This window comes from Hirundo rustica, chromosome 20 (genome assembly GCF_015227805.2).
Source record: "Hirundo rustica isolate bHirRus1 chromosome 20, bHirRus1.pri.v3, whole genome shotgun sequence".
Lineage (NCBI taxonomy): Eukaryota > Metazoa > Chordata > Aves > Passeriformes > Hirundinidae > Hirundo > Hirundo rustica.
In genome coordinates, this window is record NC_053469.1 from 9,799,996 (window position 1) to 9,821,962 (window position 21,967).

The 21,967-nt window shown below is 52.7% G+C and overlaps 3 protein-coding genes across 8 annotated transcripts in view; 2 read left to right on the plus strand and 1 right to left on the minus strand.

The window, feature by feature from the left end:
• The window catches only part of SLC31A1 (solute carrier family 31 member 1), a 27,098-nt gene extending 16,555 nt beyond the window's left edge, over positions 1-10,543 (plus strand). For 3 of the 4 annotated variants that reach the window (XM_040083688.2, XM_040083685.1, XM_040083684.2), the window contains exons 2-5: positions 3,296-3,448; positions 5,649-5,721; positions 6,105-6,273; positions 6,883-10,543. In XM_040083688.2, the coding sequence (XP_039939622.1) occupies positions 3,341-3,448; positions 5,649-5,721; positions 6,105-6,273; positions 6,883-7,084 (552 nt within the window). In that variant the 5' untranslated portion in view covers positions 3,296-3,340 and the 3' untranslated portion in view covers positions 7,085-10,543. Of the gene's footprint in view, positions 1-2,551; positions 2,656-3,295; positions 3,449-5,648; positions 5,722-6,104; positions 6,274-6,882 lie in introns of those variants that run through there. The other variant, XM_040083687.2, reaches the window with a different exon arrangement.
• A 797-nt stretch (positions 10,544-11,340) lies between these two features.
• Positions 11,341-12,570, minus strand: CDC26 (cell division cycle 26). Of its 2 annotated transcripts, XM_058423125.1 has the most exons (3): positions 12,426-12,570; positions 12,240-12,358; positions 11,341-11,511 (listed from the first exon to the last, which is right to left on the minus strand). In XM_058423125.1, exons 1-3 carry the CDS (start codon positions 12,504-12,506, stop codon positions 11,376-11,378), a joined length of 336 nt encoding a protein of 111 aa, XP_058279108.1. In that variant the 5' UTR covers positions 12,507-12,570; the 3' UTR covers positions 11,341-11,375. The 2 variants fall into 2 exon arrangements, with proteins under 2 accessions (XP_058279108.1, XP_039939389.1); XM_040083455.2 differs by lacking the exon at positions 11,341-11,511 and having other exon boundaries at positions 12,019-12,358.
• A 160-nt stretch (positions 12,571-12,730) lies between these two features.
• Positions 12,731-21,626, plus strand: PRPF4 (pre-mRNA processing factor 4). 2 transcript variants are annotated; one of them, XM_058423156.1, is made up of 14 exons: positions 12,731-12,926; positions 13,678-13,855; positions 14,211-14,397; positions 14,991-15,078; positions 15,808-15,887; positions 16,130-16,223; positions 16,982-17,076; positions 17,343-17,401; positions 18,006-18,129; positions 19,242-19,331; positions 19,834-19,956; positions 20,271-20,378; positions 20,463-20,573; positions 20,723-21,626. In XM_058423156.1, exons 1-14 carry the CDS (start codon positions 12,876-12,878, stop codon positions 21,309-21,311), a joined length of 1,977 nt encoding a protein of 658 aa, XP_058279139.1. In that variant the 5' UTR covers positions 12,731-12,875; the 3' UTR covers positions 21,312-21,626. The 2 variants fall into 2 exon arrangements, with proteins under 2 accessions (XP_058279139.1, XP_039939440.1); XM_040083506.2 differs by having other exon boundaries at positions 12,734-12,926; positions 20,463-20,581; positions 20,723-20,997.
• The last annotated feature ends 341 nt before the right edge of the window (positions 21,627-21,967 follow it).

The window sequence follows — 21,967 nt, forward strand, 5'->3', positions numbered from 1 at the left end:
GGGTCTGTCCCCTTCAGGTGCCCAGACTGCCCGAGCCTGATGCAGCCACGGGCTGTGGCAGATCCCTCTCCAGGGCTCCATGCTCAGGAATCCACTCCAGTGCCTCTCCCTCTCAGTGCAAACATACGGAGCAGGCAGCAGCCAGAGATCAAATCACCCATTCAGGCAAAAATACCTGCTGAAGGACTGGCTTTGTACAAGGCTAAACCTATTTAAAGAATTTACAATAATAGAAACTTGTTGGGGGGCAGAGTTTTTTCCTTCAGGTAGGGAGTCAGCTTTGTTAAAGCACCACCTTCTTGTGACACGTGGAGCTCCACATCTGTCAGCTTGTTTCTTAGGAGCTGTGCAAACCAACCAGGGATTTACAGCTTGGAATGTTACACACCCATTAACCTGTTGCTGCTGCTGCCCTATATATTGTTTTTTACCTCAAGGCTTAGGTAGAGATCTCCAAAGTTGTAAATCGGATTCTGAATGTCAACTGGAACAATGTTTATTTTTAACTGTTTACTTTTAAACAGAAATTTGTCCACCGTTTGTTACCTTCAGTGATACAAAACACAGCTGAACTGGCTTAGATGAGGTTATTTCCTCTTAAGCTACTTAATACTCCATCCTTTCTGGATCTCATAAAATGTCCTTCAGTGCTGGGTGACTGCAGCAAGGGGTTGGATTTGGTGTTGGAGCACTGGGATGGCAGGGTGGAAAGGAGCTACCAGGTGAGGGTCAGGCTTGCCCTTTGTAACTGTACCAAGGCCTGCCCAGCCACAGGCAGCCACTCCTGAACACCTGACCATGTTCTTGTTCCTACAGAGCAAATATCCTGAGAACACTTCCACTGTTTCCCCCTTTCTGTAGACAAATGATGATTAGTGAGAAGGAAAGGAGTGAAAAGGTGGAGAGACCCCTGCCACAAAGGCAATTTTTCATCTGGTAACCAGCCAGGGCTTCTGTGGAGCGTTTTGGAACCTGCTGAGCTTGGCAGGAATGTGAAATCCTAAAAGGAATAAATAATCATTAGACAGTAGTCGCTGGTGAGGATGTCATATTCAAAGGAAAAGCAACGGATCAGTCAACTGAGAGAAGAGGCGGGGGACAGGGACAGCTCTGATCTCTGCTCTGGGACAGGGACAGGAGCCAGGGAAGGGCTGGAGCTGGGCCAGGGCAGGCTCAGGCTGCAGAGCAGGGAAAGGTTCTTCCCCCAGAGGGTGCTGGGCACTGCCCAGGCTCCCCAGGGAATGGGCACGGCCCCGAGGCTGCCAGAGCTCCAGGAGCCTTTGGACAGAGCTGCCAGGGATGCCCAGGGTGGGGTTGGTGGGGGTCTGTGCAGGGACAGGGGCTGGGCTGGGTGATCCTGTGTGTTCCTTCCAGCTGAGGATATTCCATGCTTCTATGATTCCAGGAGATTTTGGCTGTGGGAAAAGGGAAGTTCTTGTGTTACGTCTTTCCTCTCCCAGCACATTTACCTTTGATCCTGTGGGTAAAGCGCTTGGGCTATTCTTCTTCTTTCTATGATGCAAAAGACAATTTGAAATTTGTGTGTCTTGGCAGAGGATTCCTTTCCCAAGTGTTTGTATTTTGGGACTGCAGTTCTAGAGCCTGAACATTTCAGCTCTGGAACTGGATAATCTTCCAAGCTGTGCCATATGGAAATCACACTGGGCATTCTGCAGGTATCCCTTGGTGAAGTTTTCTGGTGTCAGCTGAGCTACTTCTTGCTTTGTTCTCTCTCCTTTTTATCTCCCCATGAACATTTTTCTGGTCTCAATATTTAAGCACAAATCAGGGACAAAATGAGCTAAAAAATTTTAGCAGAAATACGGACAGAGAATTCATTCTGCTTTAGCCAGTGCCATTGGATTCCATGACAAGTTACTCTCCAGGGGATTATTGTGAAGTTGACTGATGAAATAAGAGATGGGCTACAAACTTCATCTGCACAGAGATGCAGAACATACCTGAGCTGTCTGTTCCTGGTGTTGCTTCTTGGTGCTTCCCTGCATTATTTCATTTCAGTGTTTTCTCTTGGGTTCCTCCCCAGCACTGCTGACTTAGTTTCCTTACCTTCCCCAAATCTTTAATTTCTCTCATTGCTCACTTTAATTTAACCCCAAAGCCCTTGGATATCCCCTGTCATGGATGCTCTACAGGCTGCACTGGCACTGCACAGGGTCACTGTCTCATGCTGGGCCAGCTCCACCAGCTGCCTTTCAGGGTTTTATTTGCTACTTGCAGTTTAGAAAGCTCTTCTAGAGTCTCATTTCCTCTCTTCCATCTAGATGTAGCCATGCCTACCTGTTCAAACACCATGCTGCCTTTTGGCTTAAAAAACTGAAAAAACACACTTGGAAAATCTCGTGATGATTTCTGTGGAAGGAAGTCTGTCTCATTTCTTTTAAAACTTTAATTTGATCAAGTGTCTGAACTTTGCTTTTTATTTCACTTGGTTTTACTTCAGTGCAGGACTGGAGTGGGAGGGTACAGAGGATTCCAGGCAGGGGCCAGCAGGACAGATGCTGTGCTTTCAGGACTGACTGGTATTCCCAGGTTATTTTCTCTCCTGTTGCTGTTTCCACCTGATGATTTTCATTTCCCACCAGCAATTGGCAGCCCAGGCGGTGCTGGGGCAGAGCACAAAAGCCGTGCCCGCAGGTAACCATGAAGGGAATTTTTTTTTTTTTTTCTTTTAGTGTGTCCAGACATCTCTGATTTGTGGTAACCAGATTAAGGATTGGGACTGGCAGCCTCTTGAGCGTTTCTCTCACCGTGGGTAATGTGATTAGAGGGGAGATGTGGCAATGTAAAGCTCATGGCAATGAAATTGGATTGCCTGTAGCTGTTGCAGACCTTTGCCTGGCAGTTGGTCTTGTACCAACTAACACAATTTCTGTGTTTAACATGTCCCCAATAAAATGCATAACTGTCAATTAAGAGAAATCCTGTAATCTGATCCTTAAGTATATGCAATTTAAAGTGGTGCTTGTGATACTTTTGCCTCCTGCAAGACTGCACTTTGGAAGGGGCTCTGTTTTTTTCCTCATGCAGATAAGAAATGTTCCTTTATGCTGAGCACTTGCCCCAGGTGCTATCTCAATCAAATTAGGCTGCAGAGGGACACACCTCCCTTAAAGTGTCCTGCTGTGTGCTCGCTGTAGCCAGAGCAGGACCATGAGGAATCTCCAGTTTTCCAGAGGCAGCAGTTCTCAGTGGCTTGGAATATTTTCTCGTGCAGTAGCAGTAGAGAAACCACATTCTGTTTAGAAAAGGGCTTCATTTTTTGTTTGTTTTTCAGGGTCCCACTTTTCTATGTGCCTTTCTGAATCTCTCTGTCCTCAAGATGTCTCACCACATGAACAGCTCCATGCTGCCAACCTCACATCCTCCTGAGCATCACCACGCCACCACAGCCTCGGGACATGGTCATGGATCTGACATGATGATGATGGTAAGTGGAGAAATCAGAATTAACCAGAGGGTTTTTTCCTTGTATGTGATTCAGAGTGACATGTCATCTTAAAGACCGTGCTCTTGAGAACTGGAAATGAACCTGAGCTTTGGAAGGAAGGAATCCACCCAGCTTAGACCCATTGTGGGTCTTCTGGAGTGAAGGAGCAGCATGAGAGATACAGAGCAGGAAATGGATTTCAGAGCTGGAGATCCTTTAGCAAAATTGTCTTTTCTTGTGATGACTTTTCCAGCAGCCAGCCTGGTGTCTGCTCTGCAGCCAGCTAAGGGCAGGAATGCAAAGCGAGAGTTTTCCTGGAGGAAATGGATGGATGGAGTTCTCCAGGCTGGCAGTGAGAGCCCTAGGCAGCCCTGAGAGGATTGCCCAGCAGTGTGAGGGGCTGTGCTGAGCTCCCTCTGTGCCCTTCCCTCCTGAGCTCTGAGAGCACACTGGGTTTGGGCAGCACAGCACTGCCAGGGCTCTTTGCCATGTTGGCATGAAGGCTCTATTGGTCCTGATTCCTGCTGCTCCAGCTGGCTTTGATTCCAGCAGGTTCAGACTTGTGCTTTCTGGCATCACTGAGCCTTTGAGGAGCTCCTGGCCAGAGTTTCCATGGAGATGGCCGGAGTTGTTTGTGTGTAGCCAGTTCTAAGAAATTTTTTAGATTTTTCTTCTTTTCCTAAATACTTTTGGAGTGAGTTTCAGATTATTAAAACATGTCTGCTTATGGTTAAATTTCAAAAGGAGGGGAGAGAGGGCACATTTCCATTTCAAATGAGAGTGTTCTCAGGAGTGGATTTACAAACCTTCAGTTGGAGTTTGTTTGCCAGCTCTGTGCATGAGGAGAGAGAACCAAGAATCTCTGCTTCTATTTCTATTGCAACCAGTGTCACGGCGGGAGAGGAGAGCACCAAAACAACCTTGGTGGGCATGGCCCATGTGGAACTCTCAGTCCAGCACTGCCACTGCTCTCCTTGTGAAGCTCTTCCCATCACCTCAGCTCAGTATTGGCATCCCTGGGCCATTACTTCCCCTGTAAATGTCATTTCTTTACAAATGTCGGGTGTTTACTGGATGGTTACAGGACCCTGCCTTGCCCTGCAGCTGAAAGCTGTAATTGCACAAGATTTTGAATTCATATTGCAAATAAATCTGTCAGGGAGGGCAGTACATAGGTACAGCATCTTAGATAACAGACTGAGCACATTTAATGTGTGTTTTCCCATTCCTCTCTGGCACTAAGTAACAGGCTCAGGTTCAGCTGCAGTTCTTTGATTTATGTGGGTCTTGTTTTAAATGTAAATATGTTCAATTCATTGAAGAGATGAAAGTACTCTCTAAAAGGTGTTTTACAGTAATTTCTGCTATGGGGAAAATGAGCTGATTCTTATGGATGCTGAAATGAATCATAATTCTGAGCTTCAGCAAATAACCTTAATAAAGTAACAAGGAAAGTTCAAAGAGAAGTTCCTCTTGCGTGGTCAGGACTTAGCATGTGAAAACCCTGTGTGCAGCTGTGCCCAAGACATGCCAAGCTATATTTACCTAGATGGGAAGTTTGCATCACCTCCAGCTGGTCTGAGGATCTCGGATGTCTCCCCTTCCCACAGCGTTTACTGTTCAGGCTCAGGAACCCTTCTTTTCACCCAGGGGCAGCTGTGGACCAGCTTTACCTCCTTGTGTAGCTGTGTTTAGGCCTCTGTTTCCCATAGGATATTGGGAATTCCACAGAGAGACAACACTGCTGGCACAGTGCAGAGGACTCACCTGTACATCCCTTACCCGTATCACAGACAAGGTCCAAGTGGGGAGGGGGAAGTGTCCTGTACCCCTGTTCCTGAGGCCATGGGGAGACAAGGAGGAGCTCCACAGGGACATCCCCAATCCCTGGCTACTGCTGTTGCTGAGGAAAAAAGGAGCTCCAAAAGCAAGAAGGCACTTCTGGAGTCCTGTGAAGGACCGGGCCTCCTGCCCAGGGCTGCCTGAAGGAGCTGGGGGCTGGAGCCTGGAGCATCTCATCCCTGTCTCACTCGTGTGTGTTACACTAGATCTACTGCAGAGTTTCTTGGTGTTTATGTGGTGACCAAATATAACTCATCTGAGTTCTTGCTGTGATACAAATCCCATTGCTACATCTTGCTGTGAGCTCTTTGGGATGGGTTCTTCAGGCTCATCTTGGTGTTCTTTGTGTTTTGGGCAGGCCATGACTTTCCACTTCAGCTGTGAGAATGTGCCATTGCTGTTCTCTGGACTTACAATCAATTCTCCTGGAGGTTAGTAACGCTGTCTTGTGCAGTCCAATCAAAAGGGTTGCAGTTGGTGTTTCAGGATTCATGTGTCAGGATTTACCTTGTTACTTGTTCTAAAAATCTGTGGACATGCTGTGTTGAGTCTGGTTTAAATGGCATCTGTGGGGTGAAAGAAAAAGGGAGATATTTATAGAGTTCAAGAATTTGGTTTTATTAGCAAAAGTGATTGCTGCTTTTGTTTTATGGGTGAAATTCCCGTGAGTGGATGAAATTCCCATTTCCCACCAATCCACGCATGCACACGGAGCCTGGCCGTGGCCTGTGCAGCACAGTGGGGTTGTTCAATCACAGTGATTCTGCTGACACATTCTCTTGCCCAGAGACAATAATGTTTCCTCTCTTGTCAGAAATGGCTGGTGCTTTTGTGGCTGTCTTCTTCCTGGCCATGTTTTATGAAGGCCTTAAGATTGCTCGGGAGTGTCTGCTCCGTAAATCCCAAGTCAGCATCCGCTATAACTCCATGCCAGTGCCCGGCCCCAATGGCACCATCCTGATGGAGACACACAAAACCGTGGGGTAAGGATTGTACTTCATTCTAAAGCAAAGCTCTGCAGGTGAAACTGGCACAGGAAAAACTTTGTGTAGCCAGTTTTGATCTCTGGAGAGTGTCCTGGCTCCAGACTGGGACGCTGTGTGGCACTGGAGGATGGGGGACACCTGGGCACCCTTGAGGATGGGGACAAAAGGAGGAAAGTAGCAAGGAGCCAGATGAGCTTAAGGTTTTTGTAATGAACATGTTTGGGGGAGTTCCCAGGAACAGAGTTTACATCCAGTGACCCTGACAGAAAACACTCAGGATCCTTTTGTTGACAGGTAGTCGAGGTGCAGAACACTGCTTCTGTGCAGAACAGGAGCCATTCAGCTTTTGAATGGTGGGGTAAAAGAAGATGGGCAAAGTCTGTTTCTCAGCTAAAAGTTGTGTCCTCCCAGCAAGTTCCGTGCTTGTTTTGCTCTGTGAGCAAAACCACAGCTCCAGGTGCCGGCTGCATGCAGGAGTCCCTGCCCGGGCTGGTGTCACCTTCTCTGCCATCCCATGGCCACCCTGCTGTCCCGGCAGCTTTCTCTTTGGGGTTGTGCATTTCCCACCTGCTCCATTTGCTGACTTGTTGGGGTTTGTGTTCCCAGCCAGCAGATGCTGAGCTTGCCGCACCTGCTGCAGACTGTGCTGCACATCATCCAGGTGGTGGTCAGCTACTTCCTCATGTTGATCTTCATGACCTACAACGGGTACCTGTGCATCGCCGTGGCCGCGGGAGCGGGCACCGGATACTTCTTCTTCAGCTGGAAAAAGGCGGTGGTGGTGGATATCACAGAGCACTGCCATTAACGCTGGGTGTGCCCGCACGCCTCTCCACCCCACTGCTCCCTGCAAGCGCAGCCACCTGAGGACTGGAGCATTCCTAAGCTGCCAAGAGAATCATGATAAAAAAAAAATCAACTGGAGTTCACCACGGGTTCCTGGAGGGATACAGGGATGTGAGGAGCTGGGACGTGCTGCTCCCCTTGACTCTTGAGAGTCCGTGGCAGCCATTCTTGGCCAGGATTTGCTTTATTCTTAGATTATGCTGTGATTGAAATTAGTTGGCTGACAGAACAGTAGAAATTACTATTTTAAAAAGAAAACCATTTTATTTTTAAATTGTAAACGCTCATCAGTGAGGGTCTAATGAACAGTAGGAAAAGATGAAAGTTGCCAATAATGTGTGAATGGCTGTTTTAATTTTGATTTTTTTTCAATGTGTACATAATGCCAGGGGAGGAGATTGCCCTGGCATTATGGCTTTTGGGGCCAATGACACCTTTTGCTGTAGGACTCAGCCTCTGAGAAAGATTTGGTGCTGCACATCAGACACGCTCAGGTGTGTCCTGGCAAGGGAGGACTTCGACCCAAGGATGTGACTTGTGTGCTTCAGGGGTTGGATGAACCTGCCCTTCAAGCCCACTAGAGGATGATGAGTGTTGTTAATCTGATGTATCCAGCAGCTTTACTCAGCCTCCAGGGAGAACACTTGACTTTGGCTGCTTTCCCTTCCCAATTATGGAACAGATGCAGGATGATAGTTCTGTATTTACAGGGCAAAAAGATTCCAAATAAACCATTGAACCCACAGGTACTTCATGTGGAACTGCACCTGGATAGAACTAAAGCTAAGTTTTGGGTTACTAGAACTCTAAATGAGGCAAGAGATAAATAATGTTTAATTACACTAAAGTTAAAATGGCTGGAGGATATTCCTGGATGGAGGTGAAAAAGGAAAACTAACTACGTTTCTGTAAAGGAGAGATTTGGGGAAGAGGAGAAGGGAAATACAGGACTACAGCTGTCTTCAGTGTCTTCTCAGGTGAAATTTGGAGCAGTGTGGGCTAATCAAAAAGTATTCCTGACCCAGATGACTCCTCTTTGTCTTGATAATCACAGTGTGCCCATGCTGGAGGTGCAGGTTCTCAGTGCTGTGGTGCAGTGAAGAACTCAGTCAGTGCTGTGGGCTCTGCCCCATGCCCAGGCAGGACAGGCTGTGAGGGGGCAGAACACCCTCCTGCCTGCCTTGTGCCAGGCCAGGCCTGGGGAGCAGCTCTGGTTTAGCACCTGGATGTTAAAAAAGTTGTGCAGAGTGGTACAAAGCAGTTTGTGCCTCTAATTGGCTGGAAGAGAGGACAGTGGGAATTTGAGAACAGGCACCACTTTCAGACTGGGACTGGTGTCTGGGACATGCCATGAGAACAGGGAATCCTGCTGGGATAAAGCCTGTGGGCACACACAGGAAGGTTTGTTTTCCTTTTTCCCTGAAGATGCTGCTGGTGACTGCTGGCAGCAGCTGTGTGAGGAAAGCTGAGCTTTGGATTGAGAGTTTTTAGCCCCTGAGCCTTAGGGGGTGAGGCCACCCCTGTGTACCTGGGTGCTCCATGGTGCTGGTGCTGCTGTTCCTGCACAGAGCCCACCCTCCCAGTCTCTTTAAGGAAATCCAGTGCTGCTGCTACCAGGGCTTGAATTGCACCTCCTAAAGTCAGCCCTCCTGGGCTGGTGCCAGCTGTTTATTTGGACATCTTGTTTTCTCTGGACACTGCAACTAGAGAATAAAAGGAGCTGAGTTAAAAGCAGACTTAGGTTCCTAAATAGCTGCTTTCTGTAGGAAATTCACATCTGGGTGAAAGAGGCAAAGTTATTTTCATGGAAAAGTTCTAGCCACCTCCTGCTGAGAGACAGGAAAAGTGCTTCCTTCCCCAGTCTGATCTTTGAAGGGAGTTCTGTCTTACAGAACCTATGGGTGCTCTCTCTCCACCTGTCACAAAGGTGAAACTCTCCTGTGCCCTCCAGGCAGTCATGGGAGGGGAAACCTGACCCTCCCCATCCCTGGAGAGCTGGGAGGAATGTTAGTGTTGACAGAGAAAATGGACAATCCCTTCCCACTCCTGCTGGAACTGAGAGGAAATCTGGGTGTTCATCAGAGAAAACTGGAGCTGTTAAAAGCTGGAGCTGGTGGTTGAGTTGTGGGAGGTTTGCACTGCAGGGCTTGACCCCTGAAGGAGCTCAGGGTGACATTGCCACTGCTGCCATCGGTTTTTCTGGATGGGGCTGGAATTGTTGCCATCACAGTGACAGGGTGGAGTGAGAAGTGGCAGTGTGGTGACGCTGGTCACCTCCTATACCTCGTGCTGTGTCTTTATTTGAAACAGGAGCTGCTTGGCCTGATCGTGCTGTCACCTTTTAGCCACTTTCCTGTGTATCCAAGTGACCAGACTTGAATTCTCTGAGGGCTGACTTGGAGATCAGGCTGTGGCTCATGCAGTGTCAGTTTGGTTCTTGTTAAGCTTTTCTGCCTCGTTCTGCTTGTACCACCTGTACCCCTGGAATTGTTTCCTCCCAGGATGAGCTTCTAAGGCTCGTCTCCTGCCCATGCTGTCCCCAGAGAGGGCACACAGCTTTCTCCAGCATGCACAGGGAGGGGACACTGCCCTGGCAGGGCTCACCTGGGCAGGAGTCTCAGGTGCCCCAGCTGCTCCCACGGCCTGCACAAGGGGTGGTTTGGGCCCTCTGGGCTGCCTGGGGAGGGTGAGAAGGGAAGTGGCTGAGGAGAGCAGGGTGAGGCTGTGTCCCCTGTGCTCCTGAGCTCACTGCTGGGGAAGGGCCGTGTCCAGGCCGCTCCCTCCTGCCATGGCTGTGCTTTCCTCCGTTCAGTGTGACAATCCAGAGAAGCCATCGACCTCCCCGTGTCCCAGCCTCCCCCTTGCCGCCAGATGCCACCACGGTGTTCCCAGCCCGGGTTGCTGCGTGCTGTGACAGAGCCTGAGCAAAACCTGAGCTCCCTCTGGACGGGATCGGCAGCTCTGGGGCAGCCCCAGCCCCTCTGCAGAGTTGAAAGTTGTCCTGGAAACACGGGGAGGGGAGGGCTGGAATGATGACAAGGCCTGGGTCCATTGAACTCCTGTGTGGGCACACATGCAGCAGGCCTGGGTGTGCTGCCCTGCTCGGGGGTGACATCCTGTGCCTGTCTCTGTGCCCTGATGTTCGCTCTGCACGCGCTGTGCTTCTGGATCACCATCGAGGAGGGAGCTCAGAGCATCCAGGCCCTGCCCCTCAGTGGGCTTTTGTTGCTTTTCTTTGAGTGCCTTTTGAGTTTGTCTGGAGCCAGTCCCACCCAATCCAGCAGGATTTCTAGTTTTGTTTACAGTGGACTGTCAAGTTTTGTTTTTACTCTTGCTCTTTGTGGCGGTAACTTGTCTGATGTTACTGTGAATATCAAGAATCTCCTGTACATAATTAACCAATAAAATAGATTGCATTTTACTGTGGTGGGGGAGTGTTTTGGGAGCAATCCTCAGTGCATGCCTCATTGTTCCTGTTCAGGTGCTGTGGGATGGGAATGAGGAGCAGCAGCCTCTGAGCCTCCCCAGCTCCCAGGAACACGCCCTGAAGCTGCTGGAATGGGAATGTGGGGATTCACTGAGAAGTCTCTGTTTGTTCCAGCTCAGTCCCACTTTGCAGCTGTGGAGAGGGATGGAAAGAGGAACTGGGGTCTCCCAGATCTGCCTGCCCTGGAGAGAGAAGGGTCAGGGAGTTCCAGGGAGCTGTAACAACCTCCTGAGGTGTTGTCCTCCCAGAGCTGGGGCCTGCTGGGAATGCCAGACCAGCAGAGCAGCCCCTGATCATTTTGTATGGTGACAGACAGGAAAAGCAGCTCTTTCCTAGGCCAGCTCTTTCCAATTGGAAAAGTTTGAAGTTCTGTACATTTCCCCAGCCTGACCTGAAATTTGATGCACCTACAACACTGGAAGCCTGAATTAAACTGAAGTCAACTTTGAATGATTGCTGAAAAACCAGACCTGGTCACTGTGCTGAAGATGGTAGCACACAGCCCTGGCCAGAGGCAGGGAGGGCCTCCAGCTCCTCAATTCCCTGCAGGTGTCCTGGTGCAGGCCCAGGGCTGTGGCAGCCTGCCCTGCTCCTTCCCCAGGTCGCAGGGAGCAGTTTCCTGAGCTCCAAGAAGCTGCTCAGATTTTTAAGTTCCTTCAGCTCAGCCCACTGTGCCAGATTTGGGCTCTACCCCAAATCTTACCTCACCCTGCAATCTTACCTCACCCTGCCCAGGTAAATCCAGGGACCTGCTGGATTGAAGAAATCAAAGTGCTCTTGGCTTTTTCACGTGACACCATCCATAAGGAACTGTTGGGTGGCCTTTGATCCAAGCAGCAAACAGCCCCAAGCTCCATTCTAAGCGTGGCAAACCAGGGCAGCTGGGGTGGCACTGAGCAGGGCTGGATGGAGGCAGAACAGGGAAGTGTAAAGGAAAAGCTGCTCAGGAAATGGGAGGTGTCACTCCACACCCCTGTGCCCAGCCCATTATCCAGGTGTGCAGCTGTTCCCTGCTCAGGGCACAAACCACATCCCAGCTGTGACACGCACTGGGAAGCTGCTCTGGGATGTATTTGGGACCAGGTGATTTAACAGACAGGGGATTCTTTCCTGGTTGCCTCGGGAAAAGACAGAGCAGTGCCTGGCACCCTTATCCCCACTCATCGGACATTCCAGGACTTTCTCCTCAGTGGGGCCACCTGTGGGTAGGGCTGGAGGTGGTAGGTGGCCACACTCCACTGTCTGATCACCAAATCACTTTCCCAGAGGATCCTCCTGCAGTGCTTTATCCCCTGCTCACAGGAGCAGGGAAGGGGTGTGATCCAGGTGTTCCCATCCCCACCCAGTCACTGCAGCAGTTTACAGCAGCTCGTGGGATTATTTTTTAAAAAAAAAAAAAAAAAAAAAAAAAAAAAAAAAAAAAAAAAAAAGGTGTTTATTTTAAACAAAACGCTCGGTCAAGGGGCGTTCACGGGCATGTTAACCAAACTTAAAAAACAAAAATGTAACAGCTCAGAGAGGGGACAGCTCGGCGCCCCCGGCCGAGCGGGGGTGCCTGGACTGCCCCCGTTAGAACTCGAAGGTGCCGAAGTGCGCGGTGCGGCCGCCGGCCTTGGGCTGCGGCTTGTACCCGATGCGGTCATTGATGAGCTGCTCGCGGCTCTTGTGCTCCGTGCCCAGCGCTCCGATCGCCGCCGCCTCCTCGCCGCCCGCCGCCACCTCCGCCTCGTCCCGCTGCTTCCTGCGGCTCTGCGGGAGAACGAGCCGGTCAGGGCCGGGGACGGGCCGAGCCACCCACGCCCGGCCCCGCGCGCACCTCCAGCTCCTTTCGGACGCTCTCGAACTCCTCGATGTCGTCCAGTTTCAACTCCAGCCGCGTCGGCTTCCGACGGAGCATCGCGACCGGCGACAGCACCGAGCGCTCCCGCCCTCAGCGAGCCCCACCAAACCACACCTCCCGGCGTGCTCCGCGCGTCCCGCCCTGAAGGAGCACGGCAGCTCCCGGCGTGCTCCGCGCGTACGGCTTGCCCCGCCACACCTCCCGGCGTGCTCTGCGTGTCTCTCCCTTAGACGGCGATGTAGTTCCCGGCGTGCCCTGCGCGACTCGCCCGCTGTGGGGCCGCCACACCTTCCGGCATGCCCTGCGTGACCCGGAAGTGGCCGTGAGGCGCCGGAGCCCGAGCGCGGCGAGTCTTGCCCCGTTCACGTTCTCTGGTTCTTGGTTTTGTTCCTGGTTCCTGGTCTTATTCCCGGTCCCGCTCCCGCCATGGCCACCGCGCGGGCACCGGCGGCGCGCGGCGGGGCCCGGCCCCCCGAGGTGAGTGTCCGGGACTGGGGGCGGCTCCGGGCCCGTTCCCCGCGCGGCAGCGGCGCCGCCCGCGGGACCGCAGAAGCAGGAGAGGTCGCGGGGGTCGCGACTGCAGTTGCTATGTGGGGTTTACGATGCACTGGTGACACTGGAGCCATTGAAAGGAGCCCGAAGGCTCACGTGTTTTGCTGCATTTTTACACAACCCTGATTGTTCTCCTGGGAAGTTCGTGTGAGGCGCCTCTCCGCGGGGAGGGAGCCGGGCACCGTTCACTTTCCCCAGCCTTCCAGGGAGGGCGCTGGGAGCTGGAGGATGGCACCGCTTTTGGCTGTGCTGGTGCTCAGCAGGAGCAGGGAAAGCTTCGCATTCTGAAGCTTTTTTCAAAAATACCCCTGTAGATACTAAATAATAGAGACACAACAGTGCCTGATTTCAGCAATTTAATGTGGCATTTTACTTTTGCACTTTGGCCTTCGGACAAAAACCTCACTGTCCGGTGGCTTCTCCATCCCTGGAAGTGTCCCAGGCCAGGTCGGATGGGGCTTGCCTGGGATAGTGGAAGGTGTCCTTGCCATGGCAGGGGGTAGAATTGGATGGGCTTTAATGCCCCTTCCAACCCAAATCAGTCTGGGATTCTGAGAGGGTCTTTGCATGGTGCCCAGCCTGGTTTTCATGGCACAGCTCGGCTCTGTGGCACAGCCAGGCTGTTTGTCGGCTCCTCTGTCCCCAAACACGCTGCACACTCTGCCTCTCCCTGCAGCCCCCCAAGGCCAAGCCTGCAGAGGAGGGTGAGGCACCCCCGGCCAAGCGGGCGCCCATCTTCTATGGGAGCCTGGAGGAGAAGGAGCGGGAGCGCCTGGCCAAGGGCGAGACGGGGCTGCTCGGCAAGGAGGGCATGAAGGCTGCCATGGAGGCTGGCAACATCAACATCAGCAGCGGTGAGGATGTGCGAGCACCCTCTGTTATCCCTCCCCGCAGACGTGACGCTTCCAAGTGTCTCTGCTTGCTCTCTGGGCATCACCTCGAAGCAGTCGGGCACGGGCGGCTCCTTGCTGGGATCTCCCGGTTCAGGAGGGATCCAGGGGCAGAGGTGCTCTGGGACAGCTGCCCAGGGAGGGTGTGGAGTGTCCCTGCGGACATCCCAACCCACCTGGACGCGTTCCTGCCTCACCTGCTCGGGGTGACCCTGCCCTGGCAGGGGGACGCACGGGGTGATCTCCAGAGGTCCCTCCCAGCCCCACTGCTGTGTGAGCTGTGCTGGCTCCCTGTGCTCAGGCCTGTGTCTGTGCCCAGGGGAGGTGTTTGACCTCGAGGACCACATGAGCGAGCGCCAGGCCGAGGTGCTGGCGGAGTTCGAGCGCCGCAAGCGCGCCCGGCAGATCAACGTCTCCACGGATGACTCCGAGGTCAAGGCCTGCCTGAGGGCCCTGGGCGAGCCCATCACGCTCTTCGGAGAGGGGCCTGCGGAGCGCAGGGAGAGGTGCTGTGCCTGCAGACAGGGAATGGCCGTCAGCACATCCCTGAGGCTTTCCTGGGAGCTGGGGTGCAGCGAGCCCTGCCAGGCGGCAGTGCTGTGCCACAGGGCAGCTGGAATGGTTGGGGGTGTTCAGCCTGGGGAAGAGGAGGCTCCAGAGAGACCTCAGAGCCCCTTCCAATGCCTAAAGGGCCTCCAGGAGAGCTGGAGAGGGACTGGGGACAAGGGGTGGAAGGACAAGACAAGGGGGAATGGCTTCCACTGCCAGAGGGCAGGGATGGATGGGAGATTGGGCAGGAATTATTCCCTGGCAGGGTGGGCAGGCCCTGGCACAGGGTGCCCAGAGCAGCTGTGGCTGCCCCTGGATCCCTGGCAGTGTCCAAGGCCAGGCTGAATGGAAGTGGGAGCAGCCTGGGACAGAGTGCAAGGTGTCCCTGCCCATGGCAGGGGTGGAATGGCATGAGCTTTAAGGTTCCTTCCCACTCAGCCCAGTCTGGATTTCTGTTCTAAGAACCCTAAGGCAGAGGGAATTTCACACTGATATTTGTCGTGTGAGCTGAGAACTGACTGACAATCCAGCTTCATGACTTCTTTTCCAGGTTAAGGAACATCCTCTCAGTGGTTGGCACAGACGCCTTAAAAAAGACCAGGAAAGATGATGACAGGTCAAAGAAGTCCAAAGAAGAGGTAAGGGTGTCTGCTGTCCTCTCAGTGCTGAGGGAGGGATGGTATATCCAGGCTGGATACATCCAGGACTCCTGGCTTTGGCCAGCCTCTGGATTCTCATGTCATCCCTTCAGGCTTTTTCTGTGTTGCCCCTTTCAGCAAACCTGTGGCAATGTTTGGTCTCAGTGAGGAGCACCAAGTGTGGTTTTTGCTCACAGACTGAGCCCTGTGCTGCACTCAGTGTGCAAACCAGGAGAGCAGGTGTGTGGGCTCTTACTTATTGTAGCAAGTCCCCTACTTTCATTCACACTTGGGAAGAGAAGAATGTGCTCCTGCTGCTTCGTCTGTTTCTGCCTTTGATTACTCTTTCTGCCTCTCTCTCTCTTCTGGGTCTATTTTACCTTGTTATTTTTGAACTGCACTAAAAATAACTTCTGCAGCTCTGGGCTTTCTCTTTACTGGGTGCTGTGCAAACAAGGAGGGTGTTACATGTCAGTAAATGCAGATGAGTGAGGTTCAGCTGGAATGTTGAGTGAAGTGGCAGCATGTCAGGATTGGATCTGTAGGGCAGAGAAATTGATTTATCTCTCCAGATCCCTTTTCCTGGGGCTTACCATTGTGCAGAAGGCCCTTAAAAAGAGGCCAGAGCACAGCAGGGTTTGGGGGCAGGTGCTGGGATGAGCTGAGAGGAATGAAGGTAGGGGCAGCAGCACCAGAGCTTCTCCATCAGTTTTATTCCTGTCTTTACAGTATCAGCAAACCTGGTACCACGAGGGCCCACGCAGTCTGAAAACAGCCAGGCTGTGGCTGGCCAACTACTCCCTGCCCAGGTGAGAGAAGACAGCCCAGAGGAGGAGGGGGGTGCAGCCAGTTGTCAAATCCAAGTGCAGATCCCACTGTGGGCAGCACGGGAAATCCAGGGAGTGGGGAGCAAGTCCAGCGAGCCCAGAGCTTGAGCTTTTGGGGATTGATCCAGCTGTAGCCCAGTTTGGGGAAGAGCGGGGCAAAGACAATTTCCAGCAGCAGGGAAGGGGCAGTGCTGTGGTTGTCACTCCACCTTTGCTCTCCCCAGGGCAGCGAAGCGGCTGGAGGAGGCCCGGCTGCTCAAGGAGATTCCCGAGGCCACCAGGACATCCCAGAGGCAGGAGCTGCACAAATCCCTGCGGGTAGGTTTGGCAGCTGCTCTGCTGCTGTGTTCACAAGGTTTGGCTGATCCTCCCAAAGAGCCCAGCAGGAATTCAGCTGCCTGAGGTGCTGCCCAGATGTACATCAGTCTCTGCAGTCTTGAGAAGTTCTGCTTTTCCTCTCTTTCCCTGTGTCTCTAAAGCATGTTCTGACTCCTTCAGAGGGTCCAGAGACTTGCCTTGCCACTGGCCTGTGAGGCTAAAGGAATGTATTCCTGGCTTTGGCACGGGTTTGGTAGGGAATCCAGGGGAAACACCCAACTCTGGGTGGTGAACGTGGCTGGGATGACTCTGAGATGCCCTTTCTGAGTGTGCTAAGCCAGATCCCCAGCTTAACCAGAGAGGCTCAGGCACAGCGTGTGCTGCCCCCCCAAATCCTGTTTACTCCAGAGGATTTGCTTCTCCCCTCTGCCCTGTCTGTCTGGTTGGTCTCTTTGGATGAGCTGTGGAAAGATGCCAGACTCCAGCCAGTTCAGTGTCAGAGCTGCAGAGCTCTGGGGCTGGGGGGCTGAGCTGTGCCCCCAGGCTGTGCTGGGCCACCTGGGCCAGGCAGGCGCTGGCCCTCCCACCTGGAGCAGGAGTGGCTCTGAGGCAGCTCCTCCCTTTGAAAGTGACTTTCCAAGGGCCTCTGCCTCCTCCTGTGCACATTTGCCCCTCTCACCTCAAGCTTTGGCTGGGGATAGCTCTGGGTTGATTGCACTTCAGTCATTTATTGATGGTTTTCTTTGTATTTTTTACAGTCCTTGAATAACTTCTGCAGTCAGATTGGGGACGATCGCCCGCTGTCCTACTGCCACTTCAGCCCCAACTCCAAACTCCTGGCCACGGCCTGCTGGTGAGACTGCCTTGGCAGCACCTGCTTTGGGGGCTGGGAGAAAACAGGAATGTTTTTGGAGGTTTGGGAATTGTGAGCTGCTTCTCCCTGCTCTGAACTCTTATCCCTTCACTTTAGAGCTGAGCAGGGATTCATTGATCTGAGCTGGTTGCCCCAAGTGTGTTGGTGTTTTAGCCACTGCAGAACCTCGGGGTGGCTTTGCAGCTCTCTTTGATCTGTTCCTTGAGGTTCTTCCTCCACTGACACCCATTCCTTGTGTTCCACAGGAGTGGGCTGTGCAAGCTCTGGTCTGTGCCTGACTGCAACCTGGTCCACACCTTACGAGGTAGCGAGCGGCTCTCACTGAGCCCCTTGGTTCTTTTGTTCCTCTCAGTGCTGAGCTCCCACTTCTCAATTACCTGTGATTTAAAACGTTGTGTTTGGGCATATTTCTGTCTTACTGAGAGCATCCCTTGGCTTGGAAGCGTGGCAATGTGTCATATAATGAGAAGGAAGACCTGGCCTTTGGCTCAAACCTCAGCTCCAAGTTAGCTGTTTTTATTTCTGAACAGTTTTGTTTGATTTCTAAACCTGGTTTGAGTTACTCGATTTAGAAACAGCAGCAGTTTTGGGCAGGTCACTTGACAACAGCGAGGTTCTTTGAGCAGTGGTCACAGCTTGGACTAAATACAGATGTGAAGACAAATCCTTTGGTTCATATGTTGAATTTTGTTTGCACTTTGAGGGTTCCAAACGTTGATGTTAGATGCTCTGCCTTGGGTGCTCCTGGAAGTGCAGCTTGGCTGGGGATGACAGGGAAATGTCACTCAGGACACAGTGAAAGCGTTCACTGGCACCTCCCTCTCCAGTACCAAGGAAATGCTGCTTTTCTGCAGAATTGGCCAAGATCCCATGGCAGATTCTGAATTTTGGTTTTCCTTGCCCTTCAGGACACAGCACCAACGTGGGGGCAATCGTGTTCCACCCCAAGGCCACGGTGTCCCTGGACAAGAAGGACATCAGCCTGGCCTCGTGTGCAGCCGATGGCTCCGTCAAACTCTGGAACCTGGAAAGGTCAGAACTGTTCCAGATGTGCACTGCTGCAGCATTGCTGTGCTGGGGTTTAGTCCATGTTCCTCCAGACGTTTACCATCCTCCTGCCAATATCACCTTTTCTTGTAGCTGCCCCTGGCTCAGTATGTGCCAGCCTCTTCAACAGGAACAGAGATCACACTGATTAGGGAGTCAAGGTGAGGGAGATGGTCTGAGAGGGATTGAGGCACAATTGCTGCTGGGGGTGATGGATGGAAGGTTTGGGGACTGTTTCATTCTAACATCTCGCTTAGGAGAAGATTGCCCCTCTTGGATATTAAGAAGTGAATTTTTGAGTGGTTGGAAAGCACCAGGATTTGGAGAGGGATTGACCAAATAAACAGCCAGGCACAAAACCTTCTGCCTGTGCTTCAGACAAGTGGCTGTCACTGCACAGAGTAGCTCTGGCAGATGGGCAGCACCTCTTTCAGGCCTGGGAAGAGGAGGCTGGTTCAGGTACTGAGCCTCAGCATCACCTGGTTGAGAAGTGGAGCCTGCAGTGCTCCTGGGAAGGGCAGGCAGTTCCCAGAGCCCCAGTTGTTTATTCTTGGCTGAAAATCGTAGTTTTTAACAGTAAAAGTGCCCCTGTGCAAAGGGACAGGGGGGTTGTTAGGCTCACGTGACCATGTGTCTTAATTAAGTTGGAAAGAAAACATCACTGCTGTTCAGATTGTGTGTGAAGGCTCCTGACCTGTTCCCTGACCTGTTCCTGACCTGTCATTCTGGGAGAATAAATATTCCCTCCATCCTTCAGAACAGCAGGAGTTGCTGCAGTTCAGGATGTTGTATTCTCAGAACTCGCTGCAGTTCAGGTGGTTTGTTTCTGTAATTCCAAAAGTGCTAATGACAAGGGCCTTGTTAATTTTCATTAATAATAATAATCATCATCTCAGGAGAGCTTTACAACCAGCAGGAGGTGCGGAGAAAGGGTTTCACTCAGAGCTTTGTGAGTGTGACCCAAAGGCTCACTTTGATGTTCCTGCCTGGTTTGATCTCATCAGCAGAGCTTTTGCTGCCATCACAATGTTTGGGCAAAGGCCTGGCTTGAGCCAGGCCCCTGTGGCCAGTGGCCAATGGTTTGTTGTGTGTTTCAGTGACGAGCCGGTGGCAGACATCGAGGGACACAGCATGAGAGTGGCCCGTGTGATGTGGCACCCCTCCGGGAGGTTCCTGGGCACCACCTGGTACGGACACCTGGGCACTGGCTCTCAGGAATGACCACGGGCTGCCCACCTGGTGGCCCTGTGGGGCCAGGGTTTGGCCACTGGTGACCACAGCTGGGCTGTTGCAGTGTCAGTGACAGCAGGTCACTGGGATTCCTTGTGTGAGACAGGGTTGGTCTCTCAGATGGGAATAAAATGCTTCCAGAGTTGGTGAAATATCCTGTTATTCTCCCTGGAGTTACATGGAAACCAGGAGAAACAGCCTTAAGTTACACCAGGGAAGGCTTAGGTTGGATATTTTGGAAGAAATGTCTTCACAGAAAGGGTGGTGAGGCACTGGAAGAGGCTGCCCAGGGTGGAGTCACCATCCTGGAAGGGTTCAGAAGACATCTGGTTGTGGCACCTGGGGACATGGGTTAGCAGTGAATGTGGTGGTGCTGGGTGAACACCTGGACTCCACGGTCCTGGAGGGCTTTTCCAACCTGACTGACTCTGTGATGTAACGAGTGCTTTGTGCCTGCAGCTACGATCACTCGTGGCGCCTGTGGGACCTGGAGGCCCAGGAGGAGATCCTGCACCAGGAGGGGCACAGCAAGGGCGTCTACGACATCGCCTTCCACACCGACGGCTCCCTGGCCGGCACGGGGTGAGCTCGAGGCTCTGCATGCCCGGGAAATGGCTGTGACCAGAGATTTCTGCTGGGGGATTGGCTTCCCACTGCCAGAGGGCAGGGCTGGATGGGAGATTGGGCAGGAATTGTTCCCTGGGAGGGTGGGCAGGGCCTGGCACAGGGTGCCCAGAGCAGCTGTGGCTGCCCCTGGATCCCTGGCAGTGCCCAAGGCCAGGCTGGACACTGGGGCTTGGAGCAGCCTGGGACAGTGGGAGGTGTCCCTGCCCATGGCCAGGATGATCTGTAAGGTCTCCCCCAGCCCAGCCCAGTGTGTGATCCTGTGATTGCAGAGGCCTGGATGCCTTTGGCCGGGTGTGGGACCTGCGCACGGGCCGCTGCATCATGTTCCTGGAAGGGCACCTGAAGGAGATCTACGGGATCAACTTCTCCCCAAACGGGTAAGGAGGGAGCTGGCGCTGATGTGGGAGCTCTGAGTGCAAACCCCACTCCCGAAACACTGCTCTCCCTCCCCTCCTTGGCAGGTACCACGTGGCCACGGGCAGCGGGGACAACACCTGCAAGGTGTGGGACCTGCGGCAGAGGAAGTGCATCTACACCATCCCTGCCCACCAGAACCTGGTCACCGGCGTCAGGTTCGAACGTGAGTCCCTGCTGCTCCCTATCCCTGCCCCTCCAGCAGCTCAAATCCACACCTGCAGCTCAGCAAGGCCTGTGCTGGTGAGCAGAGATGTCATGTTTTCATCTGCAAGTCTCACTTCTCCCCTTTTCTCCTCCTGTGCAGCCAACCACGGGAATTTCCTGCTCACGGGCGCCTACGACAACACGGCCAAGATCTGGACCCACCCTGGCTGGTCTCCACTGAAGACACTGGCGGGGCACGAGGGGAAGGTGATGGGCCTGGACATCTCCCTGGATGGGCAGCTCATTGCCACCTGCTCCTACGACAGAACCTTCAAGCTCTGGACAGCCGAGTAGCTCAGAGCGACCAGTTATGGACTGGGATGGGGACGTTAATGACTTTTGGTTGCTTTTTCATATTCAAGAAAGAAATAGGAATCCAGTGTGTAACAGCAGCTGCAGTCATAGCTGCTCTGGAGTTTGGGTGTGTTTGCAGCACCACCATTGGCCCGGGCTTGGTTGGCGTCAAGTCTTGGAGGTTTTCCCACTTTTTGGATTGTTTTTATACTGCAGGTACCACTTTCTGCTGTAATTTTGATCCATGTACTTCTACCCTCCCTTCCAAATTCAGCTCCCAGGTGTCCTCCAAACATTGCAGTAACCACAGAGCACCTCAGGTTTGGTGTGTGGCTCAGTTTCTTTTACTGCCCTTTTCACCTTCCTTTTTGGTAGGAGTGTCACTTCAAGCTTGATTTGCATTTAGAGAGCTCAGAGGGAGAGGCACGAGGTGCCCTCCTTCCCCTGCCTCCACACAGGTGTCTGCATGGAGGTCTGCATCCCCCTGGAGTCACTTAGTAGATGTCCAAGGCCAGGGAATCTCTTTTCCAGGAACCACCTTGTGTCTCACTCCTTGAGTTGTCTCCTGGAACTGGGTGTTGCAAATCCACGTCAACATCTCCTGTTTAGGGTTTGCTGTGTGAGGTCACTCAGTGTAGGATTGTCTTGTTTTGCCCTGCCCCGGGGAGAGCTTTTGTACTTGTTTGTTGTTTAAATTGAGGCTTTGCAAATGTTTTGCTCTGGAAAATCTAAACGGGTTTTGAGCATGTATCCCGGGCTCTGGGAATGGAGGAATTACGGGAATTTCACAATGCAGTTTGACTTCTGGTGTAAAAAAACAGCTGAGGAGAGGTGAGGTCATTGGGTTTGTTCAGTTGGAGAAGGAGAGGCTGAGGGGATTTATCAGGGTCTGCAGCACCAATCTCTGCTCTGGGACAGGGACAGGAGCCAGGGAAGGGCTGGAGCTGGGCCAGGGCAGGCTCAGGCTGCAGAGCAGGGAAAGGTTCTTCCCCCAGAGGGTGCTGGGCACTGCCCAGGCTCCCCAGGGAATGGGCACGGCCCCGAGGCTGCC

Coding starts and splice junctions, on each gene's coding strand:
- CDC26 (XM_058423125.1), bottom strand. CDS start 12,506: ATGCTCCGTCGGAAGCCGACGCGGCTGGAGTTGAAACTGGACGACATC. Junction 12,359..12,425: donor GCGTCCGAAAGGAGCTGGAG/GTGCGCGCGGGG, acceptor GTTCTCCCGCAG/AGCCGCAGGAAGCAGCGGGA. Junction 11,512..12,239: donor CTCATCAATGACCGCATCGG/GTACAAGCCGCA, acceptor GCCTCCATCCAG/CCCTGCTCAGTGCCACCCCA.
- PRPF4 (XM_058423156.1), top strand. CDS start 12,876: ATGGCCACCGCGCGGGCACCGGCGGCGCGCGGCGGGGCCCGGCCCCCC. Junction 14,398..14,990: donor CCTGCGGAGCGCAGGGAGAG/GTGCTGTGCCTG, acceptor CTTCTTTTCCAG/GTTAAGGAACATCCTCTCAG. Junction 19,957..20,270: donor GGCTCCCTGGCCGGCACGGG/GTGAGCTCGAGG, acceptor CTGTGATTGCAG/AGGCCTGGATGCCTTTGGCC.